Source organism: Aphelocoma coerulescens, chromosome 12, assembly GCF_041296385.1.
Source record: "Aphelocoma coerulescens isolate FSJ_1873_10779 chromosome 12, UR_Acoe_1.0, whole genome shotgun sequence".
Lineage (NCBI taxonomy): Eukaryota > Metazoa > Chordata > Aves > Passeriformes > Corvidae > Aphelocoma > Aphelocoma coerulescens.
The window spans coordinates 4,585,157-4,604,994 of record NC_091026.1 but is presented as its reverse complement, the minus strand read 5'-3'; the positions used below and the strand labels follow the sequence as shown (position 1 = coordinate 4,604,994).

The 19,838-nt window shown below is 40.7% G+C and overlaps 1 protein-coding gene across 5 annotated transcripts in view; it reads left to right on the top strand.

Annotated features, from left to right (window-relative positions):
* DOCK3 (dedicator of cytokinesis 3) overlaps positions 1 to 19,838 on the top strand; it is a 192,326-nt gene that overhangs the window by 103,087 nt on the left and 69,401 nt on the right. For all 5 annotated transcript variants that reach the window (XM_069027878.1, XM_069027877.1, XM_069027876.1 and 2 more), the window contains 5 exons: positions 1,216 to 1,276; positions 3,315 to 3,462; positions 8,056 to 8,144; positions 10,241 to 10,366; positions 19,632 to 19,756. In XM_069027878.1, the coding sequence (XP_068883979.1) occupies positions 1,216 to 1,276; positions 3,315 to 3,462; positions 8,056 to 8,144; positions 10,241 to 10,366; positions 19,632 to 19,756 (549 nt within the window). The remainder of the gene's footprint in view (positions 1 to 1,215; positions 1,277 to 3,314; positions 3,463 to 8,055; positions 8,145 to 10,240; positions 10,367 to 19,631; positions 19,757 to 19,838) is intronic.

The window sequence follows — 19,838 nt, the reverse complement described above, 5'->3', positions numbered from 1 at the left end:
ATGATCTGCTGGTTAGCAGCGTCCCAAACAGTGGCTCTGCAGCTCCCTGCATATGCTGCCCTGGGAAATGCAGTGCTGCTTTTAGAGAGCAAGGAGGTACAGCCATGAATTTATTACTTGCCTGCTGTAATTTAGGAGTATAACACAATAGGGAGGGATTTGAAACTTCTCCTTCGGATAAATTCCCTTTATGCCTAGTTCTGAGTCACTGTGCCAGCTTTTTTTGCGCTGCATGGCACCGTAATCTGGAGTTGCACTGCCATTATAATCTCACTGGTTGAGATAAGGGTTCTCAAGTCACATGTGAAAGAAAGTCCCTGTGTGATTTAAGGTTCATGTTTTAGCTTTCAGCAAAATGCAGTTTTAAATTCTAAATTGGTTCAGATTAGGAATGACAGATCTTAGATGTCCACAGCTTAAATTTCCTCCCCGCTTTATGTAAAAATAGCATTATTTCCTTTTACAGTGGTTATAATACCATGTAGTTGAGGAGCTTTTTAAAGAAAACCACGAGATTTTACCTGAATCAGAGATTGTTCCAGTTAATTTTTGTGTAAAGTAGTACCTGACAGTGAGATGACAGCACTTAGTAGAGAAAGAGGCAGCAGCTGTTGCTGTAGAGCACGAGGATCCTTTTGCATCAGTCTAAAACACGGATGAATATTCTCCCAGTACATAGTGTCTGTTTAAAATCTTGTCTGGGAGGTGAGTGGCATAGGCAAATCTGGTTTTTAGGAAGAAATGTTTCTTAGACCTTTCCTGTAACTAAAAAAATAAAAATGCAGGAGGAATGTCTCAAAGTTGATGTTTGTTTATGAAGTTATCAGTGAAATCTACAATATGCCAAGGAAATTGCAATGAAGGTGGCTTCTGACACATGAATGCAAAATGCTGCCATAATGACTTATTGAAAAGTGTCCTATGTGTATTTTCTTATTTTTTTTAATTTTTAAATTATTATTATTTTCTTAATTTATTTATTAACTTTATTTTTGAAGTTGCATCGGAGTCAATAACACTTACTTGTCTTCATTAACTTCAGCTTCCCTTTTGCTCTTCTGTAGGTTGTCCTTTTCCTGTTGTTTGGTTTTTCTTGAAGCTCATTTTTAAAAGGCTTGACCTGCTTTTCTGTAACATGGGATTTCAGAGTTTTCATCCACGTTTATAGCTGCAGGCACTTATGTTGGAATGTCTCTATTTTTTCCAATCTTCCAGGATCTCAGCAGCAAGGACATGAAGAGGGATTTGTACATAGTTGCCCATGTAATCCGAATAGGTACAGTATGATTTAGTGCTTGAAATATACGTAATAAACAGTGCTCTTTGAGTATTTTTAAATGTATGTTTTAATTAGCTGACTTTAAAATGATTTATACATTTAGAAAACTCAGTCATAAACTGATTGACATTCAGACCATATGGAGCTAAGTGTTAGAAAGTTACAGATGACTGTTTAACAGAGATTTTGTTTTTCTGAGTCTGAAACAGAATTTTTGATTAAACACCACATTTAGGGGAGAGGGACAAACTAAAAAGGCTTCTTGTTTAATGTTTAAAAACTTCAAATGAGGTCTTTTTACTGGTGATTATAGCTGGGTTACAGGGCAGCATGTCTGACCATCCACACTGAGTAAATCAGAGGCTGTTAGACAAGTATATATCAAGATCTGGTTGCTGCTGTAGGAGTCTGTGGTGCAGGCACATATTTTACCTGTTTTAATTTTAAATATTATGCCCAAAATGTTAACAATGTGCAGTAGGAGTAGCAGAGACAGTTTCCTCAGCTGTATTATTGTAAACAAGTGAGTAGTACAGTGCCATTCATGTGTTCCAGGTTTTCAGGTGGCTGAAGAATGGCCGGGCAGTATTTGCGAGGAAAGGGTTTTTAAGCTGTTGCCAGCTCAGTCACTGCTAACACCCATTACCAGCCACAGACACCTTTTCTGAAGTACAGCAGCTCTAAACAGAGCTTTGTGTGTTGTCCTGGGAATGGCAATGTGCCTTCAGAGCCACAGCTGTGTCAGAGAGGTCGGGTTTTCATTATCTGACTTCACCGTGTCATAAGAGCCTACACGTCAGAATTGCTCTGTTATCACTTGAGGTGATAAATGAAGCTTGTGGAAAGATGCTGTATTAACCTTGATGTAAGAAGTGTTGGACAAATTATTATATGTAATGTTACAAGTTCACTTAGATTATCACAGTGATTTTTCTGGCCTTGGCATTTTTTGCTCTATTTAAAAACTGCCTCAGTAATAGGAAGTTAATCACTGAGCAGATTTGTACCTCAGAATTCTCCTTCCTGTGCTCCAAGAAGCATCCATCCAATAACCAATATATGATATTATATATATTATATACAATATATAATACATTCCCTTAAAGCAGTTGAATAAAATGAAAATTTGTACAAGCAGGGCACTCTAAGGAAGGAGCACAGTGAACCTCTGTGTGGGTCAGACTGCTGAGTACAAGCCAGATTCTTGGCTCATTCCAGAGATGATTTGTAGTCAGCCCAGCTGGATGCAAATATGTGTCATGGAGCTGCAAATCAAAGCTGGCCAGACATGATGCTGCTCACTTCGCCCTTGACTGTTTTTGGCTAAGTGAGGTGTAGATTCAGATGGACCTCTGGGTTTGAAAAGTTTAAGAGTGAAAAGCTGTGGTGGGTTGAGCCCAGGTGAACACCAGAGGCCCTCCAAGCTGCTCTGTCACTCCTGTCCTCAGCAGGATGGGGCTGGGGGGAGAAATAAGATGGAAGGAAATTCATGGGTGAAGATAAAGGCAGTCTGATCAAGCAAAGGCCATGTGCAGAAGCAAAGGAAAGCAAAAGATTCATTCTCTCTACTTTCAGTCAGCCATCAATGTCCAGCCACTTCCCAGAAAGCCAGGCTGTATAGAGCCAAACCTCATAGTGACAAATGTCCCCCTCTCCTCCTTCCCCTTGTGTTGCTGAGCAGATGCCATGTGCTGCGGGACATCCCTCTGGCCAGTGTGGATCAGCTCTCCTGGCTGTGTCCCCTCCCAGCCCTGCCCCCCCAGGCTCCTGGAGAGGGGGATGTTGCAGAGGTAGTCCTGGTGCTGTGCCAGCCCTGCTCACATCCCTGGGCTGTTCTCAGCATCTCCCTGCACAGCCCAGCACATGGGGCTGGGGGAAAACCAGCTGCAGCTCCTCAAGAGCCAGGGCAGGAGTCTCAGCCTGCAGCCAGGAGCTGAAAGTGGCCTGGGTGTGTGTTGTCAGAGGGGTGATGAACACAGCAGGCAGGATGTGGCTGCCCATCCATCCCTGATGTTTGAAATTTCCTTCTCTTTAGGTCGCATGTTGCTCAATGACTCCAAGAAAGGGCCCCCCCATTTACACTATCGCCGCCCCTACGGCTGTGCAGTGCTCAGCATCATGGACGTGCTCCAGTCCATCTCGGAAATCAAGGAAGAGAAGGACTTTGTTCTCAAAGTTTACACGTGAGTAACTCCTAGAAGGAAGTTTTTTGCTTCTTTATTATTCCAGCAGCTCATAGAAACTAATGAATATTATCCACAGATGTTTCAGGTGTGTGAAATGCTTCAGAGGTTATTGAATATTGCCCAAATCTGTGTGACTTGCAAAGCTGCTCTTTTATTAGTGTGAATTATTTAAAATCTGCTGAGCTCAAACCCAGAGGAATGTACTGTATTTCATCTGATGAAGGGAATAATAACTCATGCCTCATCCGCTCTTTCTTACCACTCTGGTAACCAACAAAAGAAGTAGAGAACAACTAAGTTCTCTTCAACAGTGTGTGACTAAAATTCTCAAAACAAATCAACGTTTTTTGAGCAGGAGTCTGTCTTCAGTTATTTGTGATTTTGAACTTCAAACTAACAAATTCTTATTATGAAATGTGGTCTCACAGTTGTAATAAAGAGGCCACAGACAAACTGTCTGGAGACTGCAGGGAATATTTAAATCCCTTGTCAGTGAGGATAAATACTGGCAAGATCTGTTTTGCAGATGGACTGAGACACAGCTGACACTGCTTTGTGGTCTGTGGCCACTACTGAGAGTAATAAGATAATTTGGTGGGTTACAGAACTTTGTTATTTTTTGAGAAGTGCATTCAGCAGCAGAAAATGTGACCTTCAAGGGAAGCTATGTGAAAAAATGTCTTTTACTGTTCACTGAAGATTCTTGGATGTCTCTTCATACATTAGAAATCTCTTAAGCCCAAACAAAAGTCTCTCAGAGTCAGCTCTTTCATTCTTCCTTTGCCAAAAGTTATGAAAATTGTAACAAAAATGTCAAATTATAGGGAAGAAAATGGTCATCTTTCTTCTTTCTGTCAGTAGAATCTGGCTAATCTTGGCCTTTTGTCACATTCAGTTTCAGCTTATCTCAGACCAGTGGGATTTAGTTATATAGTTCTATTGGCTTTGTAGATATGGTGTTAATGTATTGCAACTGCAACATTTTGAATGTTTACAGGAATGGAACATTCTGATTATCATATTCCTGTTTTGTTGCCCATTTAATGCCTCTTTAGCTTCTGAAAAATAGAACAGAAAAAACTTGTTGAAACACTGGACTTTGTCAGTGACAAGTGGAGTCACACAGCCTGTTAGAGCAACCCAAAGCCTTGCTACAAAGCTGAAATAAAAATCACAGGATACAGAGCTTCCCTTTATTCCTGCTAATTTGCAGTGTTTTGTTTACATGGATTCCCTTCATAGCACCCAGGTTTTGTCCAAATTCCTCAGCAGATTTGCACCAGTCATTCCTCACGTGGGCAGGGAGAGCCCCTGGCTGAATTCAGCTCTGTAATCAGATGCTTGTAATTCTTTATCACTATTATCACTCTCTTGGGCTGTTATAAAGCTTGTACATCATTCTTTCATGTTGCTGCTGTTTGGAGTGTTCTGTGTAAACCTGCAGCAGAAATATTCAGGAGGGAACATGGATATATCTGAAGGGCACCAGCTTATTCCCTTTGCAGCTTTGATAGCTGTTGGTCTTTCATGACAGTTTTCACAGGTTTCTCTCTTGGATCTTCTCTTTGCACATTCCTTTAGCTAACCTGCCTTTTCTTGTTCCTAGGCTACAATTGAAATGACAGGGTTTTGTCCTTTGTAAGTTTAAAATTGAATATGAGTGCTTAAACAGCCCTGAACTGATTTTCTTACCTGCTGCTCTCATTTGGATTACTGTTAAAATGGTGATCTCCAAAACATCATAAAGATGAAATAAGGAGAGAGGTGTATTTGTATTTTTCAAGGAGCAGTAAAAAACATTCCTTTTATACACTCTGTGGCTAAAGCTTACAGCTGCCACAAATGAGGCAGCCAGAAAAGCCTTTTCACAGGGAGAAGCTGAAAAAAATTTGAGAGACTGAAAACCTAACAAAAGCTGAAACAAATACATGGTCTGTCAAGGGAGACTTCTGCTGAATCCACAAGAGAATGCTTATGGGAGGGGAGAAAAAAAATCAATTTACTTCACCAGTCTTCTTCAGCTTGCCTTATTATTGTTAGAGATTTATGTCTGAAAAAAAATTTTTTCTCACAATTGAGATTTTCCTCTTTGTTAATCCCACAGTCATGTTAAAATCTCCCTAAGAGGATATAGTACCATAGCTGTAGTTATAAGCTCATTATGTAAAAGCATAAAGGTTTGCTTTTATAATTCTTCTTAATATATATGTAAAATAATTTAAAAGTGAGATGGAAATTAAATTCTCAGTCCCTTTTTTCTGAAATTACTTGATTTAATATTTTGTATTAATTTTATCTTTAGTGAAATTTTTTGCTCATTAAATATGTTATTCTTTGTGTCCATCTTACCATTCTCCTGAAAACTTCATGCATTTCTCTTTCATACTCACTTTTTTCTGTTTCTTTTTTTTTTTGTACTGTTTTCTTTCAATCCTTTTTTTCCTCTTTCTCCAGCCCTAGATCTTAAAATTCTTATCTGTTAATGCCTGAATGCCTTTCCCTTTTGCTATTCCATTGTTGCTATTTGCCCAGCTGGACAAGAGCTCACATCCCATTGCTGTCCCCAGCTGCTGACTCCGGGTGCTGCTGTGGGGTGGAAAACATTCCAAATGTGCATTTGCTGCACAACCAGCCAGCCTCAAAGGTGATGGATGGCTCAGGAGAAAATTGTTATTTAAAGGAGAAATAGATTCCTTTATATACTTGGTATTTGGACAAGTAAAATGTGAGCACAATAAGACACATTCCAAGCAAATGTTTCCAGGCCAGCCTGTGAAAGTTGGGAGAAGATCCTCCTTCCTGGTGCTCAGGAAATGCAAAGTGCAGCTTCCACTGGCACTTGGTACAAAACTGGCTTTAAGCTGCCTTTACAGCTGATTTTGGGATAACTTTCTTCCAGGTTAATTGGCAGGCATAAGTTGTTGGAGGCTGAAATCTATTTTAACTTGCACTCCAGAGGCTTGTACAGCAACTAAAAATCACCACAGCTTAGACATTTGTTTGTGTCTGTGAGGATGGAGGATGGTATAGAATCTCTGCTATAGGTTCTCTCTCTACTTTTCGGAGAATCTTATTTGGAGTAGGATAAATGACTTTTAATGTGTTGACAATGTGAAGATAATTTTTATTTTTTCTTGACGAGTAAGCTAAACCAGCACAGAACACCACAGTTACTGGCAGGGGGTTTGTACTGTCCATTAGTGCCTTAGCTCTGTTGTGTTTTGGTTTTGAGGGATTGTTTTGGGGAGCACAAATACAGTCAATTTACCATCCTGGGAAGTTCTGCAAGGTCATTTGTGTGCTGATCTGCCTTGTGGGACTGTGTGGGTAACTGGTGTCTCCTCCCAGAAGGGATACAGTACTTACAGGAGGTGGGCAGTAGAGCACGTGAGATGTTTAAGGACACAGACGTTTCCTATTTCATTTGGTCCAAGTTGTCTCTGTTCCTTTTGCTGTTCTAAGAACATTTGGGGGTGTCAGTAATTGTGCCATCGCAGGCTTTGGGGGTTACCTCATTAATCTTGGCAGCACATGGTTTTGCAATACTGAAGCTGCAGGAAATTACCAGCTACTACTTGTAGAGAGCCTGAATTCCTTCTGCCATGCTGTTCTTCAGTTACATAAGGCAGCAAACCAAAACATTCCCACTGTCTTCACAGGAGCTGGTGTGTGTCTAACCCTGGTTGTGCTGGCATGTTGTGCTCTTGGGGGGAAGCAAAAAAGGGAAAAAATGGTAATATCCTTGGAGAAGTTTTACAAAGTGACTTATTTCTCAAAACTCCCAGGAGCTGAAAGCTTAGAGTATCAGCTTTTTTTTTTAACCTTTAAGAGTCAATAGGACAGAGGTTTAATTAAATTGTTTAATTCAATTGCTTTTCAGGAGAAATGAGATTCACAATTGCTGCTGAGTTAAAAATTGCTGACTTCATGGGGAATCATTGAATCTTGCCGTTGTGATTTAAATAAAGCACAGTTGAATTTAAAATGCAGTTAGACTTGATCAACACACTGCTTTTCCTTTCTTTTTTAACCAATAGCACTGTTTGTAGTAAAGGTGCTGGTTTTTTCACATGAGAGAAGATTATATGGCTCATCTTTCATGTAAAAGCTTGATAAAGAGGGTCACTTCAGCTGTTTGCCTTTCTCTCCCCAGTCTGAGGTCTCTCCCATCCTATGGGACAGTAGCCTGTGGACTCAGAACGTGGGGCTGGTTTCCTTGGTTCCTGTCTCAGTGGCACTGCAATTCCTGCATATTGTGCTTTGGATCCTGAACAGAAATGTAGCACTCATTTTCTACATGCACAGAATTCAGACAGAGTGTCCAGAGCTTTCTTCATTCTATCATAATCTGAAAAGTGGAACGATGGCTTTGGTGACAGAAGAGTCACCACCAGCTCCAAAGTGTCCATTGAAAGGACATAACTATTAGGAAATATTTTGTTGCCTTCTACTTTTAAAAATAAGTTACGTGGGATTTCTGTCATTCATCCAAACCCTGCACAAGCTTTCATATTATCTCTACAGCAAAGTTGACTCTCGTGTTCCAAGACAAGAAAGCATTTAACTTAAATTAGTGTTCTTTTGTTTTAGGTGTAACAATGAAAACGAATGGTGCCAGATCCATGAAAATATCATCCGCAAGTCCAGCACCAAATACACAGCCCCCAGCTCCAACTATGGTAAATATTTCCTTGTGCTTGTTTGTCAGAACAACAGCTGAACATCTCCTTTAGGAAACTGCTGATTATTTGTAGCAGAGAAATTCACTGAGATGTGAGGTTTTCCTTTCGTAGCTAATGACAGATAAATAGGGAAAGTAAATCCTGTCTTATCTGTTTACCTCATGTAATGATGTCTGTAGTTGCTAATTCAGAGATATCACTGCTCTCCTACTCCAAATGAGGCAGCTGATAGGATACAGTTCAGCTTCATTACAGCCAGTTCTGCATTCATTACCAAGTGTCTGAATCATGGTGATGTCCAAATACTGAATTTGTCTTAATTTCACTTGTTTGCATATTGAGATGCTGCAGTGGAATATGCAGTGCACACTCCCATAGAAGAGATTAAGCACAACAATAAGAAAATAAAACATTTTGCAGGTTTGGAATTTTACTGTGTGTAAAGCTGGTTTCATTCCATGCTGCTCCTCCTGTTAAAGTTATTCACTAGTCATCATTAAAAGATCTTCCTAAATTGTTTACAACTTTGAAAACGTGGGCAACATGTCTGAACTTCCAAATCTGCTCCAGTCCTTTGACCCTGGAATTTTTTAAATTTATTTTCATTCGTTTGTTTTTAATAGCAGACAAGGATATAAAATGAACAAGTTTTCCTGTAAGTGACAAAAATAGTCAAGACTCATTCCTAATGAACATGTGTCTCTTGTGTGCTTTGAAACCTTCTGGACACACAGACACCCTTGTACATGGTATTCAAAGGGTTTGAATTTTTTCCATGGTTTCAAAGCCTCTGTTTTCCCTGCAGTGCTCTCCTGCCTACTCAGCTGGGCAGTTGCAAGTCCATGTTTTGGCAGCTTTTGAGTACATACATGCTGACTGTCCAGCTGGCTGGTTTGCCTCCCTTTTTCTTCATTTTAAGGCTTTTTGCTCAATTTTTTCATCCCAACTGCCAGTATTCATTAAATTTATACAATCCTCATGTAATCTGGATATCCACTTATTTGCCAGATTTGGCTGAAGCCAAACAACAGGCTTGAAAATTATTTCAAGGGGAGAAGGCAGGAAGTAGGTGGGAGGTACATGATACTCCTGGTTTCGTTCCCCTGGTAACTAATGGTGACTAAATATTGGTCACAAAGCCCAGATATTGAGCTTAGGAAAGAGTAGGGCTTTGGATGGCTCGTGCAAAAATGTTCATCCAAGGCAGGGTTTGGTTTGGTGTGTGCTGTTCTGGGCAGTGAACAGAGAGGACACAAAGAACTCTTGACCAAGTGACACTGAAGGGGATAAAGAATGTAGAAAATTACTCTGTGCAGGTAATTCCCATGGGTACTTGGAGCTGGAAGTCTGTGCTCCACAGGTGAGACTGGGCTTGAATGCCTGAGCTCAATGCTGCCATTTTTTGGTTTGGTAATGCTGGACTTTGTAATTTTACCAATACACTCCCCTATGTTGTAAATTAAAAGCAACTAGAGAAAACAGCTGGACTGAGATTAAGTGTGTAATTATTCCTAGTCCAGCTGTTCAGATGATACACCGAACAACAGAGGTGGTTGCTGAAGTCAGTTTGGCCAGTTGGCACTCCTGAAACATCTTGAGGAACTGCTGGGAATTTCATTAAAATCAACATCCTTCTATGAAGCAGTTAAAGAAATGAGTGGAACAGATACACTTTGAGATTTAAGTTTTTCCATGGTATTAAGCAGGATTAAAGGCACTTGAGAGATGTTCCAGAGCTTTCTGTGGTTGATGGTCCCTCAGACAGAGGTGGCATTGCTCCTACATGTAACCTGCTGCATGTGAGGAATAGAAGTAATGGAAGTACTTTCTGTAGCCTGGGACATGTCTGCAAAATTAAATATTCTGATTGTTAAGATTTGTATTTTAATATAATTTTGTGCTCTTAACTGATCCCTTATAACAGTTTTGTTTCTTCCATTTTAATTTTCAAGTACTCCAAGGGAGAAAAGAGCTGTGTTTATATATTGTATTAAATTAACTGTGGAGCAATACATTAGTTTACCTGCACACTTTGTACACACGGAATCTGATTCTTAGGGCAGAGACAATGAACCTCTTTGGTTTTTTTCCAGGACTTATAATATCTCTTCAGCTTCTTCGTGGTGACATGGAGCAGATCCGAAGGGAGAACCCCATGATCTTTAACAGAGGCGTTTCTGTCACCAGGAAGTTGGGATTTCCTGATGTTATAATGCCAGGTAAACACAGCATCTCCAAGCTGAAAATACTGGTCATTCTGTCTTGTACTCTACTGTTCAAGTGCAGCTGGGATGGGGACTTTATCTGAGTGAGACTCATAACAGGGTTGTCTTATTTATCAGTGAATGCCAGATTTGGGTAGGCAAATGCTAAAACATGGTCAGCAACAGACATTATAGTGATAGAAGGTGTTAAAATCACATGGATAGAAGGGGATCTGGAAAGATTGTTCTGATAGTCTCCACAACCCCTGCCAGTTAATATCCCTCTTGTACACTCAGCATAGAGATTTTTAAATGCATGAAATTTCTTCTTCCCAGCAATCCAAATCCTGGAAGAAAAGAGCTTCTACTTTGCAAGCTTGATGTTTCTGAGGGCAGGTGATCCTTTTGTAATGAGAAGTAGAGAAGGTGCAGATCTGGTTGGATTTTCCCTCTGGCCTCATGGAGCAGCTGGTCTGTGCAATGTCTTGGCTGCAGCACTGCCGTGCTTCCTCTGCTCCTCACCTCTGGAGCAGCAGCTGGAGATGCTTCTTGGCTTGGCAGATCCAGCACAGCCAAGAATTCTTTTAGAGAAGAACACAGAATGTGGCCAGTCATGCAACCCCATAAAACCTGGTGTTACACTGGCTTGACTTCTGCAGTGTGCTGAGAAATGGGTTTGCTAATTAGTAGCATTTGAACTATTACTTCATTGCTATGATAAGCAAGCCCAAGGATGACTTTACAGACATGGGAAATTTGGTGAAAGCATCATGGGAAAAGCATCAGATTTTGTTACTCCAAAGGCTGCAGTGAGACATCAGTACCAGAAGTTGTTGCAGCCTTGTTATGGAAGCTCTTCAGAAATGACAATAAAATAGGGAGTAGGTGGGAAGCATTTCTAGAAACTAAAGTCAAAGGATTTTGAACAACATGTGTTTATTTACTAATGAGCTTGAAAATGGTGGTAACAGAGCAGCAGAGGATGTGGGCTATAAAGCCAATTACAAATGTTGGTTCTTAGTGACCTTATAGCAGTTCCAGGCATAACCCAAAGCACTCAAATAGGGAAAAGATGAATTATTGCAGATTGATGTACAAACACAGCAGCTGCAAGGTGATCTGCTGTAATTGAGATCACAGCTGGATGTGTCACATTTACACACCTGTGTAAGGGAATTAATTCTCCTGCAAGAACTGCTTGATCCTCCATTTCTGTGGATAGAGCTGTGCCTCAGGTGCTTCAGGCCACTGAAGCTGAAGGAACAGCTTCATGTCCTCAGTGTTCCCCTGAAGAACTTTTTTTGTTTTCCAGGCCCTGGCCCTCTCTGCAAAGTGCACAGTGTGTTCCTGAATTTGCTGCTCGGGCAAGGCTTTGGGCTAGGGCTGTAGCAAACAGAGCAGCAGTGTTCATACAAAACAGACTCCTCCCCTAAGCTTTTAAAATTCTCTGTTTGTTACACCTAATTCAAATTTCCAGATTTTCTTTGTGAGAACCACAGCTCTTGGAGAAAACACTGGGGTTTTAAGATGATAGTCTGTTTGGAATTGGACTCATTTACATATATACACGCACACACACATATATATATATATCTGCTCAAAATGCTGATTGATAGAAACAAATGTGTGAAAATATCACCATTCTGCTATTAAATGCTTCCTGCCTCTCTAGAGGATCTGAGCACAGAACTTCGCCTTGATTCCAGGTGTGCTACAAGAGGTTTTCATATAGAGAGTTTAGATGCAAAGCTTTAGGCATTATGAGAATAATGCTTCTATTGTGAGGAAAGGCAGTTTGTACCTATCTGTAAACACCAGGTAAGAAAAGAAAAGAAGTTGAGGAAGTGTGAAGGAACTTCCATTGTAATTATAAATGAGGACATTGCCAGAGTGGAGAGGAGCTGTGAAGAGAGGGATAGTCATGAATGGGGCTCTAAACAAAGGCTTTCACTATCTTGGGTATTCTCCAGAATAATGAAATCTCTGGAAGATGAGGAGATTGAAATGTAGTGGAACTCCACTGGTGCAGCAAACAGTGTTCACTCTAATTACTAATCAGGTTTTTTTGGAAATCCGAGTATGTTTGACATACTCAAGTGATAGCAGCTATTTGCCTGTTGTTGTGTACAACAACAGATCCAACTGGGGTTGGAGTTTGCCTGACATCCAGGATAAAACATGAGGGTTGTGTGACCTTTCAGGTGGATTAGCCCAGCTACATGGACAAGGAATATCTGTCAATTGACTTGGTGCTTATGTTGCTACAGCCAGGATCAAACATTCTTCCTTAGCTTTATGAGTATTGTCTAAAGTTGAAAAATAATTCACTGGGGACACACATGACAAAAAAAAGAAACAAAAAACCCCCAACCAAAGACTGAAGCCTGTCATGCACATTAGCAGTTCTCAACCATGTCTGCTGCTTTAATAGTCTTTGTCAAACTACCTCTCCCTTGCTTTGCTTCAGAACTGTTTGTCATTAAACACAGGGTTTCTTCTTCCAGAAAACAGCATAGAAAGTTCAGGACTTGTATTTTGCAAGTGGATACAGATTTTTCAAGGCAGTGTGGTTTAAAAATGGTTTTTATGAATAAATTAATAAAGGCTACATCAGCTGGTACTGTTAAAATAAGCAGTGATCATTCTGCTGAACCAAGAAATCTGTTTTTTGAAAAGTAAATAGTTCCAGCATTTCAAATTAATTTTTTTTTGTCATAGGTTTGAATGTTTTCTTTTTTTTTTTTTAACAGGAAATCCTTTCACATGTGTGCATCTTAACTATTAAAATTCTGTAGCTGTGTCTCATTACAGTTTTCCTACCCCATTTTGTTTTCTAAACTGTAGCATTAGCTCCCTGTATCAAGCCCTCTTCCTCTGTCCCTCAGATATGAGCAACAGCAGTGGTGGCTGGTCATCATTAAGAAACAAAGTGAAACTGGTCTTCAGGGGCTTGTACCTTGCATGGTTATGCAGAACAAACTTAATATTCTACAAAACAATGCTTCCTGCCTTTTGTAAAGATAAAATGTTCTTTGTTTCCTACTCTGTTGTGATCCTGACAAGAGCATCATAAAGACTTCAGTTATCTTTTTTGGCAAAATCAGAAGGGATTCAGTCAAACCAGCCTCCTAAAGAAGTTATGGTGGAGTTTTGTTCATTTGTGGTTTGCTGGTTTGTTTTTTTTTCTTTTATTCCTTTTCTAAATTGCTCCTGAGTTTAAGGCTGTGCATCTGATCCTGCCAATTTTACCTTTCCCAGAGCTGGGAGCAGTGAGGCCTGTGCTGCTCCTTGGGGATTGCAGCTGGGCTTTGTGCAGGACTTGCTGGGCAGAAATCTGTTGCACAGGCTTGGCGTTTGTCAGTCCCCCAAGGACATCCCTCCCCTTCCCCATGTGCTGATAAGTATTCTGTCTTTTCCTTTGATCCTCTGATGAAAAGTGCATGCTTCATCTCCGACTTGTGAGTGATGTTTCTTTCTCTTTTTTCTCTCTCCTTGTCTTAATTTCCTGGCTTCTCTCCTGTTCCTTTCCCTTTATTCTCTCCCCTTTGTTTCTGATGCAGAGATGAAGATTGTTGGGTGTAAGTTTCTGCTTTTCTGTGTAATGTCTGCTTTTTGCTTGCTTTTTTCCCATTTTCATATCTTCCATGGAATGTTGGGATTGGTAAAGACAGTGAATCATAACATCACAGGGAAACTTTGGTAACAGGGAGGTGGAGACTTTGTTTATCTTCATACCACAGGGTTTCAGGCAAATTTAGTAACTGTGACAGGTGAATCAGTGACAAACAGGAGAGAAACATCTCGGCATCTGTTCAGTCAGTGAGCACAAAGTCATGGCAAAAATATGTTAAGGAAAGGACGTGGTAAAATTCATCAGCCATTCTCAGAATGTTCATGGCAAGAGTGTTAACAAGACCAAAAGACATAATTATGTCATAATTATCACCGAAAAGTGTCTACAGGGAGAATAAAAGTATTATTGTCATAAATAAACTTGTGGAAATGGAAAGTTAGAGGAGACAAAAAGCATTAAAAAACAACTTCCTACTACCGAAAGGCAACTATTCCAGGGAAATCGCTGCATTTAAAAAGGGCATTGTATAAATTCTTTTCTATACATAGAAGCCAAACAATGGGTAGCAAATAACATAATAAGTATTGCTTGTCCCTTTTCTTTGAAACAATTGTGTTCTCCTCAGTGAAAGCTGGAGAAGCACACGGAGTTAAACTTGCATAATGTTCTCTTTAGAGAAAAAAAAAGCTAATTTAATTTGCCATACAGGCAGCAGATAAAAGCTTTGTTTCCCCTTGCTGCTGTAATATTGCTCACAATTATGTTAATAGTTGCTCACTGTAACTATTTCAAGAATTAGGCCTTAAAAAAAGCCTGCTGCCTGGCTGGTGAGGGGACAGAGAAATGAGCTGCTGAAATAGGTGGAATGTGATCCCCAGAGTGGGGGACAGTGCCAGGAATGCAGTGGGAATATAGAGGGGCTTCACAGGGCTGTCAGAGGGGATGTCACTGTTAAAGCCAGGAACAATCCCACAGTGGGAGGATTAGATTGGGAACAAGTCCCGAGAGGCAGCCAGGAAGCAGGACAGGGGTGCTGGAGACCCTTCCCCCTGAGCCAAGGCCAGTTTGTTCATGTCCCTTTGGTTTGGAAGGGCAATGTGATGAGCACAAAGCTGCTTCTGTCAGCCTCAGCTGTGCTGAAGTCCCTGCCCTTCCCAGGGAGCTGTGTGTTTGCACTGGGAGGCAGCTGCAGCTCCAGGTGAGGGTGGAGTTTTGCTGTTTGAGATCAGGGTCTCATCACTGGCCCCCTCCAAAGCAGCAGCTTCCAGGGAAGAGCCATCCAGAGAGGGAATGTCTGGGATAATGTGAGTCTCAGCCAGGAAGCAGAGCAGTTCCCCTGCAAAGAGCTTGGACGAGTACAGCCAGAACATGTGATAACACTGCACATGAATAGAAATCCTCTACATTTTATACTTTGCTTCAAAGCTTTTCTGTGCTGGCCCAAGTCCTCAGTTTGAGCTGCTGTAACTTGGCTCAGGTCAGGGGGTGATGCTGATTGGCTCTGGTTGTTCATTGATAGATGGGACATAAATGCACGGGTTTGGGTTTTCTTCAGAAGCCATTGTGAAGATGCTCTGATTATCTTTCTTGCCCATTCACTCTTCTGTGAAATGCCACTATTTTTGAAGAGATGCCAAACCCAGGGGTGTTAGAGAGTCCAGCAGACAGTGCATCACAGTGTGGGGCCCTAAGTGAATAGGACCAGCTCAGCAATTTGTTAAGTATAGACATTAATATTTAGATTTTTTTTTCCCTTGGCTGCCTAAATTGTAAAAGACTAAACTTTCAGCTTAAAAAATCCAATATTCTCTGAATAAAGAGCTATTTTACTAAGTTAGTTGAAACTGCACCTACACGTGCAGACTGCTGGGAGCTGCCACTTTTCCCCAGCTTACAACAGGGATATATTACATGTCCACAGTCCCAAAACATTGACAGCTCAGGAAAAAAAAGTTGTTAGAATTGAGTTATCAGAAATTTGTGTCTTTCTCCTGTAGAAACTTCTGTGAATTATGTCCCCTTTTTTGATATAGTATTCTCCTGCACAAAACAGGGACTGTTCCTGTCCTCAGAGTCCAAAATCTTTAGGATCCCTGAATAAAAAGTGTTCGATTGCATGCAGAGAGTTCCTGTAAATTGTTACTACTTTGCAGTACAAGTAACTGGTCAGTCTTCCAGTGGAAATTCTACACACCCTGTCAGGATAAACTCCCATTTCTTCTGCTGCAGATCAGACAAGGAGTGGCTGTTGGGCTGCTTCAGGTTGTTAAGTCTTGAAAATATAAATAACTATTTGGAAGTCTTCCAGTACATTCCTTTATACTGCAAATGCAAAATCAATATTTGGCTCATGTAGCCTTCACCACCACTCCTTTTTGCCCCCATTACTATTAAAATAGTTTCAGGTGGTATGAGAAAGGATTTCCTTTCGATACAAGTGAACCTCCCCAAGCTATACTTGATTTATAATTTAAACAACTGTACATTGGACATTAGGCTTTGTAAATAGGTTAGAACTGACAAACAAAACAAAACCCAATAAAGATGAAGGGAGTTGATAAAGGAAGAGCCCCGTAACACATCAGAAAATGATTTTTTTTTATATTATTGTGGAAAATACTGTCTTTCAAGGCATTTGATACGGAATTAATGTCAGTAACCATGTATATAAAACGTGCATGGATAATGCTACAAAGAAGTTTACTTTTGTTTTTAACTGGAAAACAATTGTAGAGAGATGGGCTTTGAAAAAAATACCATTCTGTAAACTCTCATGGAGTTTTCAGCTCATCCCTGACAGCCATCCAGCACAGAGACCTCAGCTTAAAATGACATCAGCAGGCTTTGCTCTGTAAGGACCCATGGCCCACTGGCCTTGTAGCACTTTTTATTCCTGTTCTGATGGGAGGCCACGGCTCACCCAGTTTTGTGCTCTGTGCTGCTGTTTGGGAAGGCCTGAGGCCTCTGTGGTCCAAGCTGAGGTACCAGCCTGGTTTTGCCCCAAAATGCAGGATTTGCTGTCACAAGCACAGGGCTGTTTGTGCAGTCATTTGCATGAACGGTCTGATGTCTTAAAAAAGTTCATTTTTTATCTCTTTTTCTCTTTCTGATGGAATCAATATGGGCAAAGCCTTGTGTGCCCAGATTCCTGCCTTGGCACGTCACTGTCAGTGCAGGCTGGAGCTGACCAGGCCCCTCCTGGTCCTGCTGATGCCCCTGTGCTGGAGCCACTGCCAGCTGCCCCTGCCTGGGGCTGAGTGTTCTCTCTGGCCCTGCACACTCAGAGCAGAGACTGCAATAAACTGCTCTGTGCTCAAGCATTTGCACTGGGTTCTCTGCAACCCACTGGGGTATCAGAGCTCAAATCCCTCAAAACCACAAGCAAATGGAGAAAAAAAAAAAAAAGGCTTGTGAGGCCTCAGGTCAAGTGAGATGTTGGGAAAAGGAGATTGCTCATTTTAGGAAGGTGATTGTCACCAAAATAATCACCATACCTGATGGTTAGATGCTTTTTGTCTTTGTTAGATTTACTTCCTATTTTTACTGTATGTAGTGACTTTTTCTATTTTTTTAAGATCCCATAGACTATTTTTACAAGAGAAGATGCACTGTTATACTTCACTGTAATACTTTTTCCCATCTTTTCCCTTAATTTTTATGCAAATTCACTGGTTTTAAGATCCTTCTACGCCCCACCCCAAAGGCATTTTTTTTTAATTAGTGGAGTAATATCCCTCCTGTTAAGCTTAATAGAAGATAAGATGTTATATATAACCAAATGCTGCCTTTAATTTAGGCTGGAAAATGATTTGCTATCTGACATTAGACTTTGTGTAGCCAGGCTGCCTTCCAGAAAAGAGGTCATAAGCAGGGAGCTCCAAAATGCTAATTATAGTGAATACTATTAATTTCTGTTAAGATCTACAGCATACAAATTGAAACTTTTTTCCTAATGGTGCAAACCACTGAGAAAAAGGGATGGAGTCTGTTAAGCAGGAGGATTTTCAAAACAAAAGGCCCAACTTAAACCATATTTTGCGATGAGTTTTTTATTTCCTTGCTGTCCCTATAATCAGGATGGAGGTAACTCAGCTTGGTTTGGAACCCCAAGATAATTTTCTCTTATTGTGGCCCGTGGATTGTTGCATTTGATGGCTGTGCTTTGATGAGCAAAACCAGATCGAATATCCGGGGTCTTTCACCAGGCTCTTGCTGTCATCTTTTCTCTTTAATGACCCCTGGCAGCTCAGCCTCTGGCTGGGAGGTGTTCCCAGCACTGAACCTGCAGGAGAGTGAGGCTCATGGCAAAAGGAGCACATTCTGCACACAGATTCCCATTCACAGAGAGTTCCTAGCGGGAAGCATTGACTGGCAGCCACAGAGCTGGATTTTCCATGCTGAAAGCGTTGTACTTATCTCCAGAAATAAAATTGAAAGTAAAGGCAGGACTGAAAGCTTCTATTGTTTGTCCCTACAGTTGATTAAGGAACAAGTTCTGTGGGGTTATAGACTTGAGGAAGAATTTGAAGTGCTACTTTGAGGGGCACAAAAGGATGTCCCTCAATGCCTGAAAGAAAATGCTGCCTTATTTCATTGTGCTTCTGATTAATACACAGATTTAACTGCATCAGCTTCTCCAAGTGGAAGAAGTCAGACATTGAAGGAGTCTCTGCTTTGCTGGATAACCATTCCATCACTTCGTTATTTAGTGTCTTGAGGCTGATTAACAAAATACTTGCCTTGAAAGGGTTTAAATTTTTATTTTAATTTTTTGGGTATTTTTATATATTGCCCTTTAGTACGTTTGCCTTTCTGGCAAGTAGATAAAAAAAAGTGTTAAGTGTGAACCATCATAAAATGGTGACAGTAACTAAATCTTACAGAAAAATAGGTGTTACCTGCTGTCCTTTTGGTGTAGGCATTAGAATTGACCACTTTAGTTTTGAAAGCAGTTTCCCAGATCAGATTCTAAAATAAAACCAAACCAAGTGAGCTAGAGTCTGTGAAATTCAGGATAACAAGATGCTGAGACACAAGCATTTCTATTTCTGAATATAGTCATTTGGTCTGAAAGCTCCTGAAAATGACGTAGTGAGAAGCTGGCAAGTGTCCACACTGCCTGCTTTCATATAGCCATGCATATGGATACCAGAGACCAGCCAGAAATCTAGCAAAAACTACATTTATAATTCCTTCTTAATCCAGCTGAACTGAATTGTGACCAGTTTCCCAAAAAGGCTGCTTATATTTTGTTGTTATGATAAAAGGAAATTATGAAAATACAGAAAATCCTTGAAGGGCTAACTGAACATAATGTTATGCTGATCATCACAAAAATACTTATTTTTCTTAAAATATATTGGAAATAGGAAGTCTGAAGCTAAGGATGTTCTGTCAGGCTTAGCCTGACACTTTCAGCTAGCAAGGCAAAGTATAGGAGTAAGAGGTTTTTTCCCTTCCCCATTTACACAGTTAAAGCCAGTATTGATCCTGAGTTCACATTATTAAAGGCATTACTAACAATGGTCTGATTTGATGCACTGATATTAAACTGTTCATCCTTATTAACAATTAACTTGCTGCTTGGAATGATTTGGGCATCAGCCATCGTCTTGCAGAACACAGAAAATGATTTGCAGAATGGAACTGGGATGGCCCTGGTGTCCCTGTGGAGTTTAAGGCTGTGGCTCTGCTCTGTCCCTGCAGGTGACATCCGGAACGACCTGTACCTGACCCTGGAGAAGGGGGACTTCGAAAGGGGTGGCAAAAGTGTGCAGAAGAACATCGAGGTGACCATGTATGTGCTCTATGCTGATGGAGAAATCCTGAAGGTAAGTGCTCCTTTCCCTGAGAGCCCCAGGTGCTGCCTCCAGGGACACATCCTCTTGTTCCAGAGTCTCTGATTCAAGGGAA